The sequence below is a fragment of the Rhinatrema bivittatum genome, chromosome 8 (assembly GCF_901001135.1).
Source record: "Rhinatrema bivittatum chromosome 8, aRhiBiv1.1, whole genome shotgun sequence".
Taxonomy (NCBI): domain Eukaryota; kingdom Metazoa; phylum Chordata; class Amphibia; order Gymnophiona; family Rhinatrematidae; genus Rhinatrema; species Rhinatrema bivittatum.
In genome coordinates this window covers 247,444,075-247,468,914 of record NC_042622.1, presented here as the reverse complement: position 1 = coordinate 247,468,914, position 24,840 = coordinate 247,444,075, and the positions used below count along the sequence as shown (strand labels likewise).

At 46.5% G+C, this 24,840-nt stretch overlaps 1 protein-coding gene across 1 annotated transcript in view; it reads left to right on the top strand.

Annotated features, from left to right (window-relative positions):
• The window catches only part of LOC115098133 (AP-1 complex subunit mu-1-like), a 237,217-nt gene that overhangs the window by 145,340 nt on the left and 67,037 nt on the right, over nt 1-24,840 (top strand). Inside the window, 1 exon segment of the mRNA XM_029614489.1 lies at nt 4,455-4,580. Coding sequence (XP_029470349.1) covers nt 4,455-4,580 — 126 coding nt within the window.

The window sequence follows — 24,840 nt, the reverse complement described above, 5'->3', positions numbered from 1 at the left end:
GTGTGTGTGCGGGAATGGGAGCCCTGGGGGTGTGTGTGGGTGCGGGAATGGGAGCCCTGGGGGGGGGGGGTGTGTGTGTGTGGGAATGGGAGCCCTGGGGGGGGGGGTGTGTGTGTGTGGGAATGGGAGCCCTGGGGGGGGGGGGGTGTGTGTGTGTGGGTGCAGGAATGGGAGCCCTGGGGGGGTGTGTGTGTGTGTGTGGGTGCAGGAATGGGAGCCCTGGGGGGGTGTGTGTGTGTGTGGGTGCGGGAATGGGAGCCCTGGGGGGGTGGTGTGGTGTGGGAATGGGAGCCCTGGGGGTGTGTGTGTGTGTGTGTGGGAATGGGAGCCCTGGGGGGGGGGTGTGTGTGTGTGTGTGGGTGCGGGAATGGGAGTCCTGGGGGGGGGGTTGTGTGTGTGTGTGCGGGAATGGGAGCCCTAGGTGGGTGGGTGTGTGTGTGTGTGTGCGGGAATGGGAGCCTGGGGGGGGTGTGTGTGTGTGCGCGGGAATGGGAGCCTGGGGGGGGGTGTGCGGGAATGGGAGCCTGGGGGGTGTGGTGGGGGTGTGCGGGAATGGGAGCCTGGGGGGTGTGGGTGGGGGTGTGAGAGAGAATGGGAGCCTGGGAGGGGGGTGTGAGAGAGAATGGGAGCCTGGGAGGGGGGTGTGTGTGAGAATGGGAGCGCGGGCAGTGTGCGTTTGTGAGAATGGGAGCGCGGGCGGTGTGCGTTTGTGAGAATGGGAGCGCGGGCGGTGTGTGTGAGAGAGAATTGGAGCCTGGGGGGGGGGGGGTGTGTGAGAGAATTGGAGCCTGGGGGGGTGTGTGAGAGAGAATGGGAGCTGGGTGTGTGTGTGTGGGAATGGGAGCCTTGGGTGTGTGTGTGTGTGTGTGTGCGGGAATGGGAGCCTGGGGGGGGGGTGTGTGCGGGAATGGGAGCCTGGGAGGGGTGTGTCCGAGAATGGGAGCCTTGGGGGGGGGGGGGGGCTGTGTGCGAGAATGGGAGCTGGGGGTATGAGCGAATGGGAACCGGGGGGTTGTGAGAATGGGAGCCGGGGGGTTGTGAGAATGGGAGCCTGGGGGGGTGTGTGTGTGTGTGAATGGGAGCCTGGGGGGTGTGTGTGTGTGTGAATGGGAGCCTGGGGGTGTGTGTGTGTGTGTGTGTGTGAGAATGGGAGCCTGGGGGGGGTGGGTGTGTGTGTGAGAATGGGAGCCTGGGGGGTGGGTGTGTGTGTGAGAATGGGAGCCTGGGGGGCTGTGAGAGAGAATGGGAGCTGGGTGTGTGTGTGTGTGTGTGAGAGAATGGGAGCCTGGGTGTTGTGTGTGTGCGTGTGTGTGAGAATGGGAGCCTGGGTGTTGTGTGTGTGCGTGTGTGTGTGTGAGTGAGAATGGGAGCCTGGGCGGTGGGTGTGTGTGAGAGAGAAGTGGAGCCTGGGGTGTGTGTGTGTGTGAGAATGGGAGCCTGGGGGGGCTGTGAGAGAGAATGGGAGCTGGGTGTGTGTGTGTGTGTGAGAGAATGGGAGCCTGGGGGTGTGTGTGAGAGAATGGGAGCGGGGTGTGTGTGTGTGTGCGGGAATGGGAGCCCTGGGGGTGTGTGTGTGTGCGGGAATGGGAGCCCTGGGGGGGGGGTGGTGTGTGTGTGCGGGAATGGAGCCCTGGGGGGTGGTGGGGTGTGTGCGGGAATGGGAGCCCTGGGGGGTGGTGGTGTGTGTGTGCGGGAATGGGAGCCCTGGGGGGTGGTGGTGTGTGTGTGCGGGAATGGGAGCCCTGGGGGGGGGGGGTGTGTGTGTGCGGGAATGGGAGCCCTGGGGGGTGGGTGGTGTGTGTGTGTGCGGGAATGGGAGCCCTGGGGGGTGGTGGTTGGTGTGTGTGTGTGTGCGGGAATGGGAGCCCTGGGGGGTGGTGGTGTGTGTGTGTGCGGGAATGGGAGCCCTGGGGGGTGGGTGGTGTGTGTGTGTGCGGGAATGGGAGCCCTGGGGGGTGGTGGTGTGTGTGTGTGCGGGAATGGGAGCCCTGGGGGGTGGTGGTGTGTGTGTGTGCGGGAATGGGAGCCCTGGGGGGTGGTGGTGTGTGTGTGTGCGGGAATGGGAGCCCTGGGGGGTGGTGGTGTGTGCGGGAATGGGAGCCCTGGGGGGTGGTGGTGTGTGTGTGTGTGCGGGAATGGGAGCCCTGGGGGGTGGTGGTGTGTGTGTGCGGGAATGGGAGCCTGGGGGGGGTGGTGTGTGTGTGTGCGGGAATTGGAGCCTGGGGGGGGGGTGTGCGGGAATGGGAGCCTGGAAGGTGTGTGTGCGGGAATGGGAGCCTGGGGGGTGTGGGGGTGTGTGTGTGTGTGAATGGGAGCCTGGGAGGGGGGTGTGAGAGAGAATTGGAGCCCTGGGGGGTGTGTGTGTGTGTGTGTGAGAGAGAATTGGAGCCTGGGGGGGGTGTGTGTGTGTGTGAGAGAATTGGAGCCTGGGGGGTGTGTGTGTGTGTGAGAGAATTGGAGCCTGGGGGGTGTGTGTGTGTGTGAGAGAATTGGAGCCTGGGGGGGGTGTGTGTGTGTGTGAGAGAATTGGAGCCTGGGGGGTGTGTGTGTGTGTGAGAGAATTGGAGCCTGGGGGGTGTGTGTGAGAGAATGGGAGCTGGGTGTGTGTGTGCGGGAATGGGAGCCTTGGGGGTGTGTGTGTGCGGGAATGGGAGCCTTGGGGGGTGTGTGTGTGCGGGAATGGGAGCCTGGGAGGGGTGTGTGAGAGAGAGAATGGGAGCCTGGGGTGTGTGTGTGTGTGAATGGGAGCCTGGGGGGCTGTGAGAGAGAATGGGAGCCTGGGGGGGGGTGTGTGTGTGTGAGAGAGAATGGGAGCCTAGGTGTTGTGTGTGTGTGTGAGAGAGAGAGAATGGGAGCCTGGGTGTTGTGTGTGTGTGTGTGTGTGTGTGAGAGAGAGAGAATGGGAGCCTGGGTGTTGTGTGTGTGCGTGTGTGTGTGTGAGTGAGAATGGGAGCCTGGGCGGTGGGTGTGTGTGAGAGAGAAGTGGAGCCTGGGGTGTGTGTGTGTGTGAGAATGGGAGCCTGTGTGTGTGTGTGTGAGAGAGAATGGGAGCCTGGGGGTCTGATTAGAAAAATACAAATATCAGACAACAAAGGTATAAAAAAAAAAAATTATATATATCTATATATATATTAAAATAGATACACATTCCCACAGATGGCATATTCTAAAAAAAAACTTTTTTACACCATTTACATTATATATTTTTACATATACATTATATATTTAGATTTTTTTTAAAATTTTTGCAATTGGAATATACCATCTGTGAGTGTCTATTTCTTTTATTTTTGTATTTTGCTCTTTCTTCAGTATTCCCCACTGTCTTTTCTCTCTCCGCTTTTTCTACCTACCATAAGTATTGTTTTTAGTTGTTTATTCCTAATTTTAATTTTTAATTTCAATTTTATATTGTATTCTGTTTAATTTTATTCTTTATGTATGTCCATTGTAAACCGCCCCGAACTATGTAGGGCACGGTATATAAGCACTTTTAAAATAAATACATTCCACTGTTCAGAGACTAGTTTCTCAGGCTTTCTGTTTTGGTTTTGTCTACATGCATGTTGACCCTTATTTCTGTATTAGATACGGGTCGGTCTCTGTTTTGTATGACTGGAGTGCAGTATTTTTCTGCTGGCATGTAGTTTCTTTGTAGTAGCTTGCTCTGTTACCTCCAGTAGGTGATGTATTAATGTTCTAGGACCTGGTGTAGTATTTGCATTGCTGCTTTTTCATAAGGTTACTGTTTGTGTCCTGAGACTCAGTGCTGTGACTGTATGGTATAGCAAGGTTCTAGATGTCATTTTTTGCAGGAATTTGTGTTACTTCAGAACATGTTTAGCAGTGGAGGGATATTTTTTGCTGAGGTGATACCAGAATTTGAAATTTTTTTTTCATGTTGTAATGTGAATTATCCTAGCTCTGCTCTGTACCTGTTCTGATGATTAATGCTATTTTATTTTAGTTATGATGATTTCTGGCTTTCTGCAAAGAGGATTAATGAAATACAGAGATTTGTTTTATTTCATGATTGGATGTTTGTTTTCTTTGCTTTTTACATTATACACTTGTGCATTTATAAATTACAATAAATATAAAATAAAACACTGTTTAATAAGGAGTTTTTAATGCTGGTAAGTGCTTGAAATAATTGAGGTAAGATGTTTTAAAATTTCATGCATGGCTGTTGCAAACTACGTAGCATTTTTAGGGTGCAGTATATGGCATTATTTATCAATAAGAATAAAACCAAGTGGGTCTCAGACCTGCATGCCTACAGCCCACTTATGTTAATCTTGTGCCCACTGAAAAAATCAGTTCTGGCTATGCCACTACCCCCATCTCTGCTGAAGTGGGAGTTTAGGAATCCATTTATTAATAATCTAGTTCTAGTTAAGTATGTAATCAAAGTTTTGGTTGAAGAAATTTGTGTGTTTATTTTCTTGGGTTAGGGCGGGAAGGAGTACTTAATGCGTGCTCATTTTGGACTCCCAAGCGTCGAAGCAGAAGACAAGGAGGGGAAGCCACCCATTAGTGTCAAGTTTGAAATTCCGTATTTTACCACATCAGGAATCCAGGTCAGTGAGATGTTAGAACAAGTGGTTTTCTTTTTTTTTTTTTTTTATCTTAACTATGGCACATTTAACTCCTCTACATAATAGGCTGATCATAGCCAGTGCCCCTAGCCTCCCACAATTGTGTAGCTGCAAATCAAACAGCATAGTTTGTTGCTGCATATTTTACGTTCTGCCACAGAATCAATATTCCTAAAAGCATTCATACTTTTTAATCCAGTCTTTTGAATTAAATTGCAGGGTGCCTGCGTGCCTTTAGTCTAAGCACATTCTCCATTCCTGCTCCATCCCTTCCCCCTTGTAAACAGCCTGCAGAGAACCTTTTTGTTCCACCTCTCCTGTCCTGAAATGAATTGTGGAAGGGGTGAGGGGAAAAGGGAATGAAGTGGACAGAGAACAGTTAGAATACTAGATCCATCAACTATTTAAATATTTAAAATTATTTTGATATATAATTCCTGGATAGAGTGATAGCCCTATAAAATTTCATCTTTATTCAAAGGTTCTTGCACCTGTATATATGGCCAGTTATACACCATTTACAAAGATCTGGATGTGTTTTGGAAGTCTGCTGCTGCTGGTGTACTACAGCTGGCAGAGGGAAAATTCATTTCAGTTCATAGAAGCCTTGATGACTGACACATTTCAACTTGTCCTAATTCAAGCACTTTTTGAATTTGTTACAATGTGTCCAATATATGTGCAAATATCTTTCTGTATAATTATCAGCATGGTAAACTGCTAATGTTGAGAGCATTTTTAGCATATAGAAGCTAATATACTTAGATGACAAGGGAGTTCTCAAGAAAATTTAGAAGGAGAAATTGGTTCCTTACTGATAATTTATTTTCCTTGAGTCCAGCCAGACCAGTCCAGATGCATGGGTTGTGCTTCACAACCAGCATATGGAGATAGGCTTACAAGTTTGTTGACATCACCCCTTATAGGCTCCTTTGCTGACCTCAGTCTGCTAGTATTCTACATAACAAGCTAAGATAAACATTTTTAATATTTATATTTATATTAATTTATTTATATTTGCAAAGCTTGTTCTTAACAATTAATGTTATATTCCCTTCTTTATATCCCTTTCATACCTCCCCTCCTCACTTGTTCTCATGTTAACATGTTATAACTGTTCGATATAATACTGTTTGATGTAAAACGCCTCCCCAGGCGTCTGTTTGCGTTACACTGTGAACCGATGTGATATCCCTGATGAATGTCGGTATATAAAAATTTTAAATAAAATAAATAAATAAATAAAATATACTAAACTTTCCCTCACCCCCAAGAAAAAACCAGAGACCTTCCAAATTAAAAAAAATAAATAAATTAAAAAAAAAATGGAAGTCATCACCTGCATTCCTTGATAAGGTTTATTACCTTAACATCCATTGCACTGACTAGTGCACACAAGCAGTTATTCTGAAAATGAATCAGGTGAATAATACCCTTGGCAGAACAGGGAGGGTTATGGACTGGTCTGGCTGGACTCAAAAGAAAGGAACTATCAGGTAAAAAACAAATTTCTTCTACCTCTTCATCCAGTCAGTCCAGTCCAGATGCATGGTATGTACCAAACCAGTCCTTCTACTGGGTGGGACACTGCCAAGCCCACGCTCAAGACTTATGAACCAAAGGAAGCCTCTTCCGTGGTTCAGAAGTTGAGACAATAGTGTTTTGAGTAAGCATGCAAGCGACCAGGTTGCTAATTTTCAGTAGCATCACAAGACGAAGTTCTGCCCAAAAAGTCATCTGTGTCTTAGTAGAATATGTCCTCAGTTTCTTGGGAAGCGGCAATCCATTGGATTGGTAAACCTATCTATCACTTCCTTACTTCAACGAGCTATTGACACCTTCAAAGCTGTTCCAACTCTTCTAGTACTACTAAACTGAACAAATGATATTCCAAGGTTACGAAACTAATAGTGACCTTTATTTATAGCAGAAGAGCTCTCCTAATATCTAAATGATGAAATTCAGCACACTTTTCTCCTTCAGAGCCCCTTTGAAAAGGAGGGAGACACATCTAATTGAGATGAAAAAATGAAAACTATCTTGGGGCCTGATTTACTAAGGCTTTTCTCCCATTCTGTGTCTATGGGAAAAATGCTCAGCAAATGATATCCTTAGGAAGGAATTAAGGAACTAGGAGAATCTATACCACTTCGTCGGAAGAACCCAAAAAGGGATTTCTACACAATAGAGCCTGCAGCTCTGAAATTCATCTGGTGGAACAGATTGCTATCAGAATGCACCGCTTTAAAAATAAGCAGCTTAATGCCTATCTTATAGTCTCCAAAGGATGACCAACCAGGTATGAAAACACCAAATTCTGATCCAGGGAGGTACTGATTCTTTTACATAGAAACATAGAAATGATGGCAGATCAGGACCAAATGGTCCGTGCATTCTGCCCAGCAAGCTTATGGTAGCATCTACCGTGCCATACAGGTCACCCTCATACTTATCAGTTTCCCAGACCGTCAAAGACAGGGCCCTTGTTGGTTGCTGTCTGAGTCCAATTCCCCGTTACCTCTTGCCGCTGAAGCAGAGAGCAATGGTGGAGTTGCATCAAAAGTATCAGGCTTATTGGTTAAGAGTAGTAACAGCTGCATCAGCAAGTTATCACCATGCACTCTTTCATTCATTTCCATCCTCTAGTCTTTAGGGATCCACAGTGTTTATCCCATACCCCTTTGAAATCTTTCGCTGTTTTTGTTTTCACCACCTCCTCTGGAAGGGCATTCCAGGCATCCACCACACACTCTGAAGAAATATTTCCTGACGTTGGTTCTGAGTTGTCCTCCCTGGAGTTTCATTTTGTGACGCCTAGTTCTAATGATTTCTTTCAAACTGAAAAGGTTTGTCTATTGTGCATCATTAAAACCTTTCAGGTTTCTGAAGGTCTGTATCATATCTCACCTGCACCTCCTCTCCTCCAGGTGGACTTAGATCCTTCAACCTCTTCTCATAAGTCATTCTATGGAGCCACCCCCCACCATTTTTGTCGCCCTTCTCTGAACCGCCTCCATCCTGACTCTGTCCCTTTAGAGATACGGTCTCCAGAACTGAACACAGTACTCCAGTTGAGGCCTCACTGAGGACCTGTACAAGGGGATTATCACCTCCTTTTTCTTACTGGTTATTCCTCGCTCTATACAGCTCAGCATTCTTCTGGCTTTAGCTATTGCCTTTTCACATTGCTTTGCTGTCTTCAGATCACTAGACACTATAACCCTAAGGTACCTCTCTTGCTCCATGCACAACAGCCCTTCACACCCCCCCCCCCCCCCCCCCCCCCCCCCCGCATCACATACAGCTCTTTTGGATTACTGCACCCGAGATGCATGACTCTGCATGTCTTGGCATTGAATCCTAGCTGCCATATCTTTGACCACTGTTCAAGCTTCCTTAAATCACGTCGTCTTCTCTCTACTCCTTCCGGCCTGTCCACACTGTTGCAAATCTTAGTATCATCTGCAAATAGACAAACTTTACTTTCTGTCCCTTCTGCAATGTCGCTCACAAAGTTTATTGAATAGAACCGGTCTCAACAGTGATCCTTGTGGCACTCCACTTAATACCGTTCTATCTTCAGTGTAGGTTTAATTTACCATTACACGCTGTCTTCTATCCATCAAACCAGTTTGTAATCCACGCCACCACCTTGGTGCTCACTCCCAAGCTTCTCATTTTATTCACAAGCCTTCTATTCTGGACCATATCAAAAGCTTTGCTGAAAACCAAGTATATCACATCGTGTGCTCTTCCTTGATCCAATTCTTTGGTCACCCAATCAAAACATATCAATCTGATTTGTCTGACAGGACCTTCTGGTGAATCTATGCTGCCTTGGGTCCAGTAACGACCGGATTATAGGTAGTTCACTATCCTTTCCTTCAGCATAGTCTCAATTTTCTCACCACCAAGGCGAGGCTAACCAGCTTGTAGTTTCCAGCCTCCTCTCTGCTACAGCTGAAGCGGGACACCAGTGCTCTTCTCCAATCACTCGATACCATTTCCATGGATCTATTGAACAGGTCATGCAGCGGACCCACCAGCACATCTCTGAGCTCCCTTGGTATCCTGGGATGAACCTCATCTGGCCCCATGGCCTTGTCCACTTTGTTTTCCTAGCTTTTCCCATACATTCTCTTCTGTAAACAGTTTCATCTTCCCCCATCTCCATCTATGGTCTTGTCAATCAGCAATGTTCCTTTTCCAGTGTCGTCTTTAGTGAACACTGAACTGAAGTATTTAATATTTCTGCCATTTCTTCATCTCTCTCCACACTTTGCTCCTTGTCACCTTTCAATTTCACTATACCAATTCGAGCCTCCCTTCTTTCTTTGATATCTGAAAAATGTTTTGTCTCCTCTCCTTTACCATTTTGGTAATTCTTTCTTCCACTTGACTTTTTGCTTTCCTGATTACTTTCTTTGTCTCCCTCATTTTTAACAGATATTCTACCTTGTGTTCCTTTTTTGAGATCCTTTATACTTCTCGTTTGCTGTTTTTAGCCTTAATCGTTTTTTTTAATTTAAAGTTTATTGAGCATATTATTAGAATGTAACATTGTTCAAACAAGTGCAGGCGTACAACATTGCAATAAGACATTTTAGTGTAACCATAATACAAAACAATCGAATAAACCATGGTACTTGACACAGTACGCTTAAGTTGTATGAGTGTCGTTATTTCCCCTAGTGGGGGTTAGCTGTTACCTCGAGTTTGAGCTTGCTGCTGGCATTAAGCTGCCTCTCCATTGTAGATAGGGGTGCCACACCTGAGTGCAACGGGGTCTGGTGGGTGGTGATGTTGAGCCGTCAGCTTATACATAATAGACATATTGTCCAATTTGTGAAGCAAAACATCTATAGATCGTAGCAGAGCCCGCTTCCAAGTAGATGCTAATATACATCGGGTCCCCAAGCATATTTGAGTAAATAGTACATTATCACTTTTAGAGCCCTCAATCGATACATTCAATAACACCCTTTCGGGTGACAATGAAATGGGGCGACCCAGAATCTTATGTAAAATATCACACTTCCTTCCAGAGTCTTCCCACTTTAGGGCATTCCCACCACATATGAATAAAAGTTCCCGATTGACCACATCCTTTCCAACATAATTTATCGGGGCTAATATGAGCACAATGTAGTCTATGGGGGGTAAAGTGCTAATGATATAGGACTTTAAATCCATTTTCCATAAGGGAGGCTGAAATAGAGCATCTTTTAATATTTAAAAATATCTGATCCCAGACCCCTTTGGAGAAGGTCTTCCCCCAAGTCCTTCTCCCAAGCGTAAACATAGTTCAGCCTACAGGGGGTAGCGTTCTGAATAAGACCATAGATCTTTGAGCTCCCCGGACCCTATCCGCCAACCCGCACCAACCTTCAAATTGTTGCTTACCCTGCTCTATTTCCCCTGCTAAAGCTTTCTTCCGAATAAAGTGACAGAGTTGATGGTAGAGGTATATGTTGAACAGTTGTAGCTGAAAAAGGTCCCGTAGATGCTCAAAAGACATCACTCCCTCCCGTCCCCAGATCTGTCCCAGAGTTGTAATGCTCTTAAGTTTCCATTCCTAAAACAATGAAGTGTCCCACCCCGGGGAAAATTTCCTATTGTGAAACAAGTAGGTATTATGAAAGTAAGTCCTTGAGCCCACTATTAGATGTTTCCACTGAGCCCATGTGCAAAGCGAGGTCTGTAAAGATAATGGTATGGATCTCTTAATCCTCCATGTCTTGCATGGCTGCCAGATAAGAGCCCTAAGCGGCATCACTCCTACCGCCGTCTGTTCAATAGCAACCCAGCTTGGAGTCTCCCCTCCTTTATGCCACGCTAGTATAGCACTGAGCTGCGCCGCTATGTAATACCCCTGAAGCCTGGGAACCCCCATACCGCCTCTTAGTTTATGCTTAATAGAACGTTTTGTGCCACCCTGGGGGGTGGTCTCCGCTTCCAAATAAATGTGAATGATCTTTTTTGCCAACATTTCAACCGCTGACGGAATTTGGATCGGTAGAGACAGGAAAAGATAATTAAATCTGGGAAGAACAGTCATTTTAATTCTCCCCGTCCATGCAATGGAATGATTCATCCAATTTTCTACATCTTTAAAGATCTTAGTTTTCAATGGGGTATAATTTAACTTAAATAGTTCTTCTAATTGACTACTGATCAAGATACCCAAGTATTTAATGTATTTCCCAGCCCATTTAAATGCAAATTGTGCCTTCAAGGGGGTAACTTTCTCATTGGGCTTGGAGACATTAAGAACTTCGGTTTATCGAGATTAAGTCGGAAGCAGGACACCAAACTAAATTTCTTTAACATGGCTACTACCCGAGTCAAAGACTTTTGGGGTTCGGACAAGGTAAAAAACGTGTCGTCTGCGAACAGCGAAATTTTGTAATCTATACCCCCGACTCGGATCCCCAGAAATGGCAACAGTCCTCCTAATGTTAGTTGTAAACAATTCCAGAAACAGTGCGAACAATAATGGAGACAGCGGGCAACCCTGTCTCGTGCCCCATTGAATTGGAAAGGGTTCAGAGTGATCACCATTTACTTTAACTCTGGCTTTCAGGTCCTCCGTATAATTTATGTAACTTTCGGGCCAGTTCTTTTTTTTTTTTTTAAGGTTCGAAACAAAAATGACCAGTGGACCATGTCGAAGGCCTTTTCTGCATCGACAGCAAACAGAACCGCTGGGGTCCCATGCTGTTTAGCCCACCATAGAAGATCTATAATTTTTCGGACGTTGTCTGCTGCCTTCCGGCCTGATATAAAGCCCGCCTGGTCTTGTTGGGTCAGCTTTGCCATTACTCTATTTAGGCGATTTGCCAGGATTTTATTTAATATTTTTAAGTCAATATTTATTAATGACCTACACTTTAGGAGGCCCCTTCCCAGTTTGGCCAATATGGTAATCCCAGCCACATTGGCTCCACATGGCAAAGAGTCCTCTCCTTGTAATGCATTGTATGCCTATGTTAAATGGGGAACTAATTGATCTCTGAACTTTTTATAAAAAAGACCCATATACCCGTTGAGCCCTGAGGTCTTATTAGTCTTGAGCTCCTTTATAACTTGCCTAATTTCTAGAGGAGAGATGCTAGTTTCAAAAAACTGTTTTTCCTCCTCTGTTAGCTGGGGTAATTCAGTTGTCTAAATATCGTCTAATCTCTTCCTTTGAATATTAGAATCAGTGGTATACAAATTACCGTAGAATTGCTGAAATCTCGGTTGGATGTTGGCCGGCAATACCAGCAAGGAACCATCCTCGGCCTTGATTCGCGTAATTTGATGCTGGGCTATCCATTTCTTTAACTTACAGGCCAGCAGCCTTCCAGCCTTATTCCCCCACTCAGAATGTTCTTGCTTTACCAATTGGAATTGGAAGGCAATATCGCTGGCCTGAACCTCTTTTAAAGACGTAAAGATGTGATGATAATGTAGTTTGTTGCTTTTCCAATTGAGAGATTTCAGCATTCAGGGCAGCGACCTTTGCCTGTTTGGTCTTTTTTTTGTAAGAGGCTTGGGAGATGAATCTACCCCTGGGAACTGCTTTCAAACATTCCCAGAATAAGAATTTAGACTCTGTGGTGTTCTTGTTAAACCGCTGATATTCCTCAATCACTGTTCTCATTGTCTGGCAAAAGGAGTCGTGATTTAACCTCCAATACCTCATCCCCGATTTAGTAGCTTCTAGAGAGAATTTTATCCAGACCGGAGCATGATCCGACCAGGTTATAGATCCTATATCCGTCTCATGTACCTGTAGGCAGATAACCCCGTCCACTAAAAAAAAAAAAAAGGTCAATTCTAGAGTAAGAGCAGTGAGAATGAGAGAACAATGTGTAATTGCATTTTGTGGGGTTTCTGTGGCGTCATATATCTTGTAAATCTCGATCTTTAATGAGATTCTTAAGGTGAGTGTGCCCCAATTTGGCACCCACCCCACCACCCGAGGAATTGTCTAGGCATGGTTGGTGAGTAATATTAAAGTCCCCTGCCAAGATCAAGTGTCCCACGTCCATGCTACCCAACAGAGATACCACCTTATCAAAAAATACCTGGTGTTGCTAATTAGGAGCATACACATTCAGCAACGTATACAGTTCCCCTCTAATTCCACTTGTAATAATAGATAATGACCCATAGGATCCTCCAGCATTTTTAAGACTTGACACTGTAAATCTTTATGAAGCAGGATACTCACTCCGGCATATCGCGCCGACTTAGAGGCTGCAGCATGGTATTGATGAGGGAAAAGTGGCCAATTCAGCAGCCTTTCATATTTGCGTTTCAAATGGGTTTCTTGAAGGAATAGAATATCAGCCCTCGAGTTATGGGCCTCTTTCCTAAGCATTTGACATTTCTGTGGGCTGTTTAACCCCTTAACATTCAAAGATAATATTTTGACAGACATCATTTGTGGATTAGTAAGAATGATTCCCTAACAGTACCAAGTCCCATGCTGCTACCACTGTAACACAGAGTGAAAGCCCTCCTATATTGCATATCTCACAGCATTCAAGACCCCCGACAATAATAACACCATGTCTTGATGATACCAACTTGGTGAACCCGTGCAACTGTATAATATAATATGCTAGTGGTTATCCCCCGCCCTCCTCCTCGTAGATCTGGTACTCCAGTCCTGTGCTCAAAAGTCCAGATCACATTTTGCAGGGTGATTTTCATCCTTTTCCTTTATCCTGTTTTTTAGTGGAGTCTCCGGAATGTCTGTGTAGACTCTTACCACCTTTGCTGACCTGCTGCCATCTCGGGGTGTCCACCAGTGCAGTGCTGTGTGCTTGTTTTTCCGTTGCTATTTTCACCACGTGGCCTGCCTCCTTCAAAATGGCAGCTGCTTCATCTATTGTTTTGGCCTTTGAGGTAACCCCTTGTAAGGTCATGGCGATGTCAAATGGAAAAAGCCAGAGATAGCAGATTCCCTCTTTCCTCAGAACAGATGCAATATCTTTAAAATCCATTCTCTTTTTCAGCATTAAAGGAGATACATCTGTGAAGATCATGATATGATGGGATTCTCACTCCCAAGATTGTTGTTTCCTGGCCACCAGATAGATCTGTTCCTTTACAGAATATTTAGTGAAGCAGACAATATCTCTGGGTTTCCCAGGCACCTTAGGGCCAAGGACTTGTGAGCGCGCTCCAATTCCACATCTGATGTTTCCTCGGTCCCAGAATTGTTGCTAGATTGCTGGAGTAAAAATCTACACAGTTTCTGTATGGTCACTCTGCAATCTCCATATTCCTCAATTTCAGGGATGCCTCTGAATCTTAAATTGCAGCATCTACAGTATTTTTCGCTCCTGACCATAAGACGCACCTAGGATTCAGAGGGGGAAAATTAAAAAAAAAAATATATATATATTTTTTGGGCTAAACCGGCTCTGTCCCCAGGCGTCTGTGCATCTTATGGAGCAAATTAGGGGAGTGCATAACATTTTTTTTCTCCCTATTTTGCTTTCAGGTCTGGGGAGGGCCATTTCAGTCCACTCCCCAGATCAGAAAACTTTTATCTTTCTCTGGGAACCCACCCCCCCATCCCAACCCTTAAAATTAATTAACACCCTCCCCAAGACCTGCCAACTTAATTTACTACAAACCCCCCCCACCCTCCTGACCCCCCCAAGACCTGCCAAAAGTCCCTGGTGGCAGCAGATGGCCCTTTGCCCTTACTATGTCACAGGGGTTACCGCTGCCATTGGTCGGCCCTAGTGACATAGTAAGGGCAAAGGGCCGTCGGCGCCATTTTGATTACTGGCAGCCGACAGCCCAAGCCCAGGAGATCACTCTCAGACTGCTCCTGGACCCCCGCTGGACCACCAGGGACTTTTGGAAGGTCGTGGGGGGGGGGGTTTGTTAGATTTTTAGTTTGTTTTTTTTTTAGTTTTGGGTTTGTTTTTTTTTATATTCCCTCCATAAGACACACATACATTCCCCCCCCCCCCCCCGACACTATTGGGGGAAAAAAAAGTGCGTCTTATGGAGCGAAAAATATGGTACTTCTATTTTCTAAATCCTCCACTTTTGCTCAGACTTCCAGATTGTCATTAGCATTATTGAAGACTGATTTTTGCAGAACTTCTATTTTCACTGCCTGTGCATCCAGCCGCATGTCAGTCATCTACCCTTCTCCCTATTGCAGCAATTTCCTCCTTTATATTTTCCAGTGAGGTAAGTAGCTCCTGTTTATTGTCCTTCATTTCCCTCCTTAAATCGCTGAACCAGCTGCGAAATTCATCCCGAATAGGGAGCTCAGCAATGTGCGCTGCCGATTTCCCCCCCCCCCCCCCCCCCCCCCCGAATCGCCCCTCCTCAGCCTCCGGATTACCCGAGGTCGGTGCTTCACATTCTCCTGCCCTCCCTCGATGTGAGTTCCTTTTGTGTAGAAAAACTGGTGAAAATCGGGGCCCTTTTTTTTTTTTTTTTTTTTAAAGCCATATCGGGCGGTCGAGCAACTTATCTGTTGGATGCTGATGCAATCGGGAGCCTTTAATTGTGGTTTTCGCTGGCGGTTTGGTCTGGGGAAGGCAGGAGCTCTGGCTCAAGCGACCATTTTGATCCGCGGCTAGAGCGCCTCCCCCAGCCTTAATTTTTTCAGCCAGCTCCTTAGAGAACCAGATCGCTTTGTTTTTCCTCTTACTCTTCTTTACTTTATCCCAGGACAAGCAGGATGCTAGTCCTCACATATGGGTGACATCATTGATGGAGCCCTATTGCAGGAAACTTTCTGTCAAAGTTTCTAGAAACTTTGCTGTAGGCATCGCGGAGCAGGAGCCTTGTGAGATTTTCTCACAGTGTTTGCTGACTAAAAGTCACTTTTTCTCAAATATATTCTCCCACACGGGATCTCTCAGGTTTTCCACCGGCTGGTGAGTAATCTTTGTCTCGTTTTACACTCTGAGTAAAAAAACAAACTATTTTTCTCTCACTTTTTTCTCATCGACGGCTGTCAACATTAAAATGGCTACGGGATTCAAAAAATGTCCCATCTGTAATCAGATAATGTCCATTACAGACCCACTCCTTGAGTGTGTTCTCTGTTTGGGGGAAAAACATGATGTCACAACCTGCACTGAATGGCAGACATGACCCCGAAGGGGCGAAAAACCCGCCAAGAGAAGATTGAGCATCTATTCCATCTGCAACTTTTGCCATCTCCCTCTACATCGACTAAATCGTCTCTGGCCGGAGTCTCAAAAAGAATAATCTTGAGAAAACGTCGTTCGGAAGGGTCGGGGGACCATCCATCACCGACGTCATCCATAGCGTCGGCGAAGTCAGTGATGGAACACCACTCGAAGCACTGTCATCGACATAGACACCTGCGCCACTTCTTTCCCCGGAGGAATCGACCGCGAAAAGGCCAAGAGTTCAGGAAACACCGGTACCTTCGTCGGGGCCTTCACCCCATGAAGACGCACCAGTACTCGATCTTCCACAGGGCTCTGTGGAGATTCCATCGACACCTACACCGCCAACACGTACAGCTACTCTGCCTGCACTTTCCCGTACTTGTCACGTACTCACCCTATACAAAATTCCTACATGACAGAGTGGTTCTCCGTACACATCCAAAATTCCTTCCCAAGGTAGTTACGGAATTCCACTTGAACCAATCCATAGTTTTACCCACATTCTTTCCAAAGCCTCATTCTCACCAAGGAGAACGGGCTTTACATACCTTGGACTGTAAGCGTGCGCTAGCATTTTACTTAGACTGCACTGCAGCCCACAGGAAATCCACTCAACTCTTTGTATCTTATGATCCAAACAAACCGGGTAAAGCAGTGGGTAAACATACTCTATCCAATTGGCTAGCAGATTGCATACAGTTTTGCTATGAAAAAGCAGGCCTTCTTCTCCAAGGGCGAGTAAAGGCACATTCAGTGAGAGCGATGTCAACCTCAGTAGCACACTATCGTTCAGTGCCAATTCTTGACATATGTAAAGCAGCAACATGGAGTTCTCTTCACACCTTTGCAGCTCATTACTGTTTAGACAAACAAGGACGACAAGATTCAGCCTACGGACAATCTGTCTTAAAGAACTTGTTTCCAGTTTAATCCCAACTCCTCCTACATCCAACCTGCTGTGATCTTCAGTTGCCTCATTTTCCCCAACAATACTTCACTGTTGCTTCAGTACAAAATGACTCAGCCTCTAGCTTGCTAATCACCCATATGTGAGGACTAGCATGCTGCTTGTCCTGGGATAAAGCAAAATTGCTTACCTTGTAATAGGTGTTATCCCAGGACAGCAGGATGTAGTCCTCACGAAACTCACCCGCCACCCCGCGGAGTTGGTTCCGATACTTTTTATTATTTTATTTTTGCTAAAGCTTATTGCCACATACGAGACTGAAGAGAGACCCCTGTGGCAGAGAATATCATGGCATGCTCAGTGGCCTCACAGGGCCAGTCAAAGTTTCTAGAAACTTTGACAAAGTTTTCCGCAATAGGGCTCCATCAATGATGTCACCCATATGTGAGGACTACATTCTGCTGTCCTGGGATAACACCTATTACAAGGTAAGCAATTTTGCTTTCCTAACATATAGATTTATTGCCTTTGTAATAGCTCCTTTTAATTTGGTCCACTGTTCCACCTCCACCCATTTCTTCCCAGTCTTCCAGTTCTTCCTCCAGGTACATCCCCATTTTGACAAAGTTTGATTTGTGAAATTGAAAACTCTGGTCTTTGTGTGACTTCTGTGTATCCTATTTGCGATATCTAACCGTACTGTCTGATGATCACTACTACTCAGGTGAGCCCGTACCCGAACATCAGAGACATTATCCCCATTAGTGAGCACTAGATTGAGGATCACATCTTGTGGGTTCCATTACTATTTGTTTGAGCAGTGCCCCTTAAAAGGCATCCACTATCACTCTACTTTTTGTAGATTCCACAGAAGGAATGCTCCAATCCACATCTTAGATTAAAATCTCCAACGAGCAACACTTTTCCCTTCTTTTCCAATTTTTGGATATCCTCAATCAGGTCTCTGTCCAATTCATCTGTTTGGGTTGGAGGCCTGTAGATCACACCAAACAGCTCCTGCAGATAGCAGCCCTTTGTAATTTATAGAACAAACACTAGCCAGGAGTCTAAAAACACTAGCTAGATTAGAGATTTCAAACCATGCAACAGGAAATATAGGAGAAAACAGACCGAAGGCCCAAAAATGGTTCACTTCTGAAGAAAATAAGGCACATTTGGATGAGACTATAAAGGTCCGCCCATCAACTGGCTTCTAACAGGCAGTAGGCGCTACATGCATCTTTTGAGAGGTAAAGGCTAACCCTTATCCAATCCCCCATGCAATAATTCTAAGATAAGAGATCTTGCTAATCGAGGATCAGTCCTCAAACATCTTCCAGACTCTCGCGTATGCCAAAGATGAGAGAACTTTTTTGGACTATGAAAGAGTATTTACTAGAGATGTGAATCGGAACCAGAATCGGTTCGGATTTCAGTTCCGATTCACATCTCTATAGATGTGAATCGGAACCAGAATCGGTTCGGATTTCAGTTCCAATTCACATCTGTAGTATTTACAACCTTTTGTGAATGCTCCTTCTCTGAAAGATAAACCCTCTCAAGGGCCAAGCTGAAAGACAAAACCAAGATGGATCTTCATGAACCACCAACTCCTGAGCAGTAGGCCCCTATCCTAAGGCACCAAAAGTGGATCCCGTCCAGCATCCTAAGGACGCCTTGGCCAACTGGGAGCTATCAATGTCACTAGCCTCTGATGTCTGGAAATCTTCTGGAACACTCTGCCCAGCAGAGGCCACAGAAGAAACCCTGAACCAGCCAGGCTTTAATTAGGGCATCCAAACCGGATGAACCTCTTACCTTCTTTGGTTGAAAAATCTACATACCTATATGTTTCTGCTGACTGCCAACAAGTTGATTATTGGTTTTCTCTATTTGCACACAGTCTGCCCCAGAAGGTGTTTCTCAAGATTATCCTCCAAGGTCCAGTCTCTAGTAACTGAGGAAATCTACTTGTATATTCTCTATTCTCACTATAAAATCAGTGGCAAGCCCTTTTGCATGCTTCTCTGCTCAGACTAACCACAGACCTATCTCTTCCACCTTATGCTGTCTATCCGATCCTTCTTTGAGCAATCTCATATGCCACTGCTGTAGCATTGGCTGACAAGATCCTTGACTTCTGACTCTCTGAAGAATGGAAGCAGACTAAAAGGATTACCTTCCCTATTGCTCTCGTTTCCAACCGATTAATGGACTATTTGACTGCTTCTGGATTCCAAATCACTTGAGCCATTATACAATGAGTGTCCCAGACCCAGAGATTGGCATCTGAGGTCACCATTATGCAAACAGGAGATTCAAGATTCATTCCCACTATCGGGTTCTTATGTACTTGCTACAAAAGCAAAAACTCTCTTGCTTGTGCCATCAGAGGGAGTCTCATGAAAGAAACCTGGGACCGCTTCAAGAGCAAGACCCTCTGCAAAGATTTAATTTGTGCCTTTGCCCAAGGCACTAAATCCAAGGCTGCCACCATAGAACCCAATACCTGAAGATAAATCCACACCATGGATCTCTGAATTCTCAATAAAACATACACTAGGTTCTGCAACTTCCGGATCTTTATATCTGTCAACCAGACCCGGTATCCTTAAGTGTCGAATCAAACCCCCAGGTACCCAGGGATCAAGAGGGGGAAGCAAGATGCTCTTTGTCAAAATTGGAAAGGCATCTCAGATCCTGCAATAACTGCATCATTCTGGCCATCGCTTATTCGCTTTCCTCGGCTAGCTTTGGTCAGATCCACCAATCGTCCAGACTCGGATGCACCAAAATATCTTCTCTACGCAGGACTGCCTCCACAATCATCACATTGTAAAAAGATATTGGAGCCAAGGCCAACCCAAAAGGGACAACCTGACATTGAAGGTGCCCCTGCCCCATCACTGCAAGGTGAAGATACAGTGGCTTGCAAACGTATTTGACTCCCTAAAAAATCAGCAGATTTGTGTGGATTACAAATTACAGATTGTTCCAGACAGTATGATGTTGCAAACCAGTGTGCTCTTAAAAGTAAATTTTAAGTCAATTCATTATTTCTCTGCATTTCTTGTAAAATAAAATTAAAAACTGAAAAATGTTACTCCCTTCTCTCTCTTCCAGTATAGCACGCTGGCAGGAATGGCTTGTAGAAGACCCTGCCTATACTGTGCTCCTGAGGCAGATGACACCACATGCTGCCCTCTCTCCTCAAAAAATTGAGGCTTTCCCCTTCACAGTAACTGACAGCATAATCCACATGAACTGCAAACTACCAAGTGCTTCCTGTGTTCCTGACCAGATGCCATCGCTTCCTCCTTTACTTCTCATGTCTCAGCCTGCAGTCCCTCAAATGGCAAACCATTCTTCTGCTGCCTTTTCTAGTATTCTTTTTTTACAGCTTTGAGTAGGAACTAGGCACAGCAACAGGGTTCAGGAGAAATAGAGGGGAGCCTTTAGTCTTTTTTTTAAATTTTTTTTTTAAGGGGAGGACAGACTGCAGAAGAGGGGAGGAGGAGGAAGTGACTGTAGCAGGGAAAAACTGTTCCAACACCTGGAAGCCCCTTGATCCCCTGGCTGAACTCCAACTGAGGGAGGGAGTAAAGACTTTCATTTCAAGAGCTGCCATCCAAATTTCTATCTTCTTCACAAGCCTAGTTAGGTCTCAGCTCAAGCAAGGGACGTTTGCCTGCCAGCTGCTGGAGACAGAATACTAGTAGGCAGAGGTCAGCATGGGTGCCTGTAAGGGGTGATGTAGGCAAACTTGTTAATCTCTGTCTCCAATTGCTGGTTGGGAGGCATAACCCAAGCACCTGGACTCGTCTGGCTGAATGAAGAGGAAAGGATTGTTGCACTATTTCAATTCAAAAGTGATATTTCACAGTTAAGTTTGCAATATATATGCCTATTTTTGTAGTTGATGGGTTTTTATTTTATATGGTTTCTTTAAAACCAATGAAATGATTTTCAATAAATTTTGCATAATCAGAAAGTAAATCTTCATGCAAAATTATGACAAATTACCATAGAATTGTCATAGAATTTTGAAAAATGTGCCATAGGAAAGCGGGGGTTCTGATCATAGCAACAGACAAGTCATTTGCTGGATTATTGCTACATACCAACACTTGGGACCAATGGGGAGGTTATGAACATCTGTTATAATATCCTCATAAGGCACTGGTAAACATATCTTCCTCTGCACTCAGGCAGGCCATTACAGTTGGTTATGCACTTCTACCAGCAAATGGAGATGGAGTAAAGCTGACGTCTCTGACATATAGTCCTGCCCTGACATCAGCTTGCCAGTATTCTCAGTTTCCAGCAGATGGTGGACATGCATCTCCCTTGTTGGGATTGCCTATGATTAAAATAAATAAATAGACTAGGAGAAGATTCAGATGCACCATTTTGAGCCCCTGAGGTGAAACCTGTTTGGTCCCTCCCTCAGTTGAACACTTTAAGTCTGGAAGTCTGACAAGGTAAACACTTTATAAAAACAAAATAGGAAGTTTTAGGCCCATTTCTTTGTTCCTTACTGGGTCCTCCTTCCCTCAGTGTTTTCCTCTGCATCTCTTAGCCCCTTTTCCCTCTCACTTCTCCAGGGAGTCAGTATAGAGTGGAGGCGGCTCGGGCTCAGGTTGAGCAGCTTTTGGCTAGTTCCTGCTTCTCAGGCTCGTTTCAGTCAGCTGCGTGGTAGGCCATGGTGGCTGTCTTTTCCTGTGCACTTGGCGTCTGTGCGCATTCTTGCCACGCGGCGGTGTCCGCACGTGCATGGCCTAAATTTGAGTGCGTATTTGTGCGAATACACCTGGACACTGTTAAGTTGCGTGCAGGAGACCACCTAGAGCCGAGTGCAGGATAACTATGGCGCCAGGAACAAAAATGTCTGTCTGAGACTAGCTATATAAGGGCAATCCAGCCATTGCTCCCTCTACGCCTGTGTCAGCGCTGCTTAGATGCTCAAGGCAATTTGGCTACTACAGACTTTGCTGATGTCGAGTCATACCCTTCGCCTTTGGTGGCTCTGGAGGGGAATGGGGCGAGAGGTGATAGGACAGACAGTTCCCCTCCACCCTGTTCCTGACGGCAGAGGCATCTCCGGGAGAGTGCCAGGTGTGGGCCTATGGATCCATCCTCCTCCTCCTCCTCCTGGTTGGAATTTTTCCAGGGTTTGCAGGCTTTTTTGCACGGGTGCCTAGCATAGGTAAAGCAACGTACAAAGAAGGGATTGCATGTGCAGGCAAATGCTGCAGGGAGTTGATCCCTGGAAATGTTCAGGGGAATGTGGATCATGATACAATGTATGATTCTGATGGGGACTTGGTTTTCTCCCTTCTAGAAAAGGAAGAAATTCCACCTGATTTGGAGCCATATTGAACTCTGTTGACTCAGACTCTGAAGATGCTCTGTGTGGATGGGGTTGATGCTATAGGTTTACAAAAGAAAGATTTCATATTGGGATCACTTTATGCAAAGCATCCTGCTTCTTTCCTTTCCTGGATCCAATTCAAGAGTTAATTGACATTAAGCAGAACACCCCAGAGGCAAGTTTTAAATGGGTGGCATGCTTTAGCGAATTTGTACCCCTTGGATCCGAAGACAAGGGAACAGTTGCAATGCCTGAAAGTGGATGCCTTGGTATACGCTGTTACCAAGTGAACCACCATCCTGGTGGAATGAGGGGCAGCTCTAAAGATGCTCAGGATAGTAGGATTGAGGCTATCCTTAAACAGGCCTTTGAGGCCCTGGCAATGAATTTGCAAATTGCTTATTTCCTGGCGTGTAGCCAGATGGACTCAGAACAAATGGGATAGTATCCGCGTGCTAGCAGTTGGAGACGGATCTGACGTCAGCACGGGGGTGTATATATCCCCACAGGAAGCGTAGCTATTCAGTAATTTCCGTCTCCAAAGCAGTTTGGAGTGCCTGCACGCTAGTTGAGCGTGCTTTCCAAGACTTCTTTAATTTTTCTCTTTTCTTATCATTCTAGATTCCTGTCTATTCGACTTTAGAGCCCCGTGCTCCTGCGGTAGATACCCAAGGGTTCCTCCCCCAGTTGAGCTCCCGGGGTGATTGCCGTGCTCCCCCGGCGGTGGAAGTCCTTGGTCCTGCCGAAGCGCGGCAGTGATGCAGCCCCCGGGCGAGGTTCGGGTGAGGCATACGAGGCCCTCGGTCCCGGCGTGGACGAGGTAGCAGGTGCATATCCTCAATTGCGGCGGTGAGGTGGTCCCTTCCCCCGCAGCCGGGGAAGCGCCGAAGCTGGTAAAAGGAGTACATCTCTTCCTACGGGTCTCCGAAGCTCAGAGGATCGGCGGCGTGGCACGCCGTGGAGGACGCCATTGTGGGGCCTTGCTCAGGTACTCCGCGCCAGTAATAGGCGCGGCTTTCTTCCTCCTTGGGCGTATATGGCTTTGTTTCGGTGAAGTGCTGAGTGCCTATTGAATGCCACTGAGCGTATATCGCTAGCCGCATATTGCTGAGAGCCTATTGAATGCAATTTGAGAGTATATGGCTAACCGCTTATTGTTGAAAGCCTATTGCATGTCAATTGAGCGTATATTGCTGACCGCTTATTGCTGAAAGCCTATTGAATGCCAATTGAGCGTATATTACTGACCGCTTATTGCTGAAAGCCTATTGAATGCCAATTGAGCGTATATTACTGACCGCTTATTGCTGAAAGCCTATTGAATGCAAATTGAGCGTATATTGCTGACCGCTTATTACTGAAACCTTATTGAATGCAAATTGAGCGTATATGACTAACCGCTTCTTGCTGACAGCCTATTGAAGGCCATTGAGTGTATATTGCTAACTGCATATTGCTGAGTGCCTATTGCGTACCATTGAGCTGGTTTCTTGGCCGCCTATTGCTGTGCACACATTGAGCGCCGGTTGTATTCAGCGCCTATTGCTGCCGCATATTGTTGCTGTGCGCCTGCTGTATTAAGCGCCTATTGCTGCCGCATATTATTATTGAGCGCCTGTTGTATTACGCGCCTATTGCTGCCGCATGTTATTATTGAGCGCCTGTTGCATTAAGCGCCTCTTGCTACAGCATATTATTGTTGGGCGCCTGTTGCATTAAGCGCCTCTTGCTACCGCATATTATTGTTGGGCGCCTGTTGTATTAAGCGCCGGTTGCTGCTGCATCCTTTTATTGAGCGCCTGTCGCATTCAGTGCATATTGTTCAATGGATCAGAACACTGCAGAGTCTTCAGCCACGGCGCCGCCTGCTTCAGGCATAGCAGCCCTTGGCCTCTGCTCTGCATGCCACCTTAGGGCCACGCGCAGTGATGGGCCAGACTCTCTATGTGCCCAATGTCAGGAGGCCGTGCGGCCCTCAGGCCAGGACCGGTCTCAGCCACGATTTGTGGACAGTTCCCCAGGGGCTACCCCGGAGTTAGGGGGCAGTCTCGACCTATCAGGAATCCCGGGGGAACTTGTACCCCGGCGATTATAGGCTGCTTCCATTTCCTGGGTGGATCTCTTTAAAGGGATTCATGCCTTCGTACAGATGCAAACGGCTTCTCGTCCAGGCCCTGCGGTTCCTGCTGTTCCTGTGGTTCCTGCGGTGGCTGCGCCTGCGGCGGCTGTGGCAACTGCTGCTGCGGTGGCGGCTCCCGCGGATCCGGTTCCTGGACCCTCACGCCCTTATCGCGAGCAGGACTTCCCGCCGCTGGACAGTCCGGATCAGTCAGACCAGGAGGTCTCACAGGACGAGTCCGAACTCCCGGACGAGGGGGACCTTCCCCCAGGGACTGAGCCATATAGAACCATGAGGCGGTTCTTCCCTAAAGAGGATCTCTCCGACCTGGTGTCTCAGTGCTTGGCGGAATTGGATATTACAGGTCCTAGCGCTTCGATACCCTCTGCGCAGAACCCCCTGCTTGGAAGGTCTTCGTCCAACAGCCCGCCATTTTCCATTCTTACAAGCGGCACAACAACTGATCGATTTAGAATGGGCGGCACCAGCAGCTGCCTTCAAAGGGGGTCGGGCCCTGAAGAGCTTGTACTCATTGGCACCGGCTATCCAGGACCTGCTGGCGTGCCCTCAGGTGGACGCCTTGATTAGCGCTGTGGTCAAGTGCACTACCATTCCAGTTGAAGGGGGGACGGCCCTCAGGGAGCCTCATGACCGGCGACTGGACACCATTCTGAGAC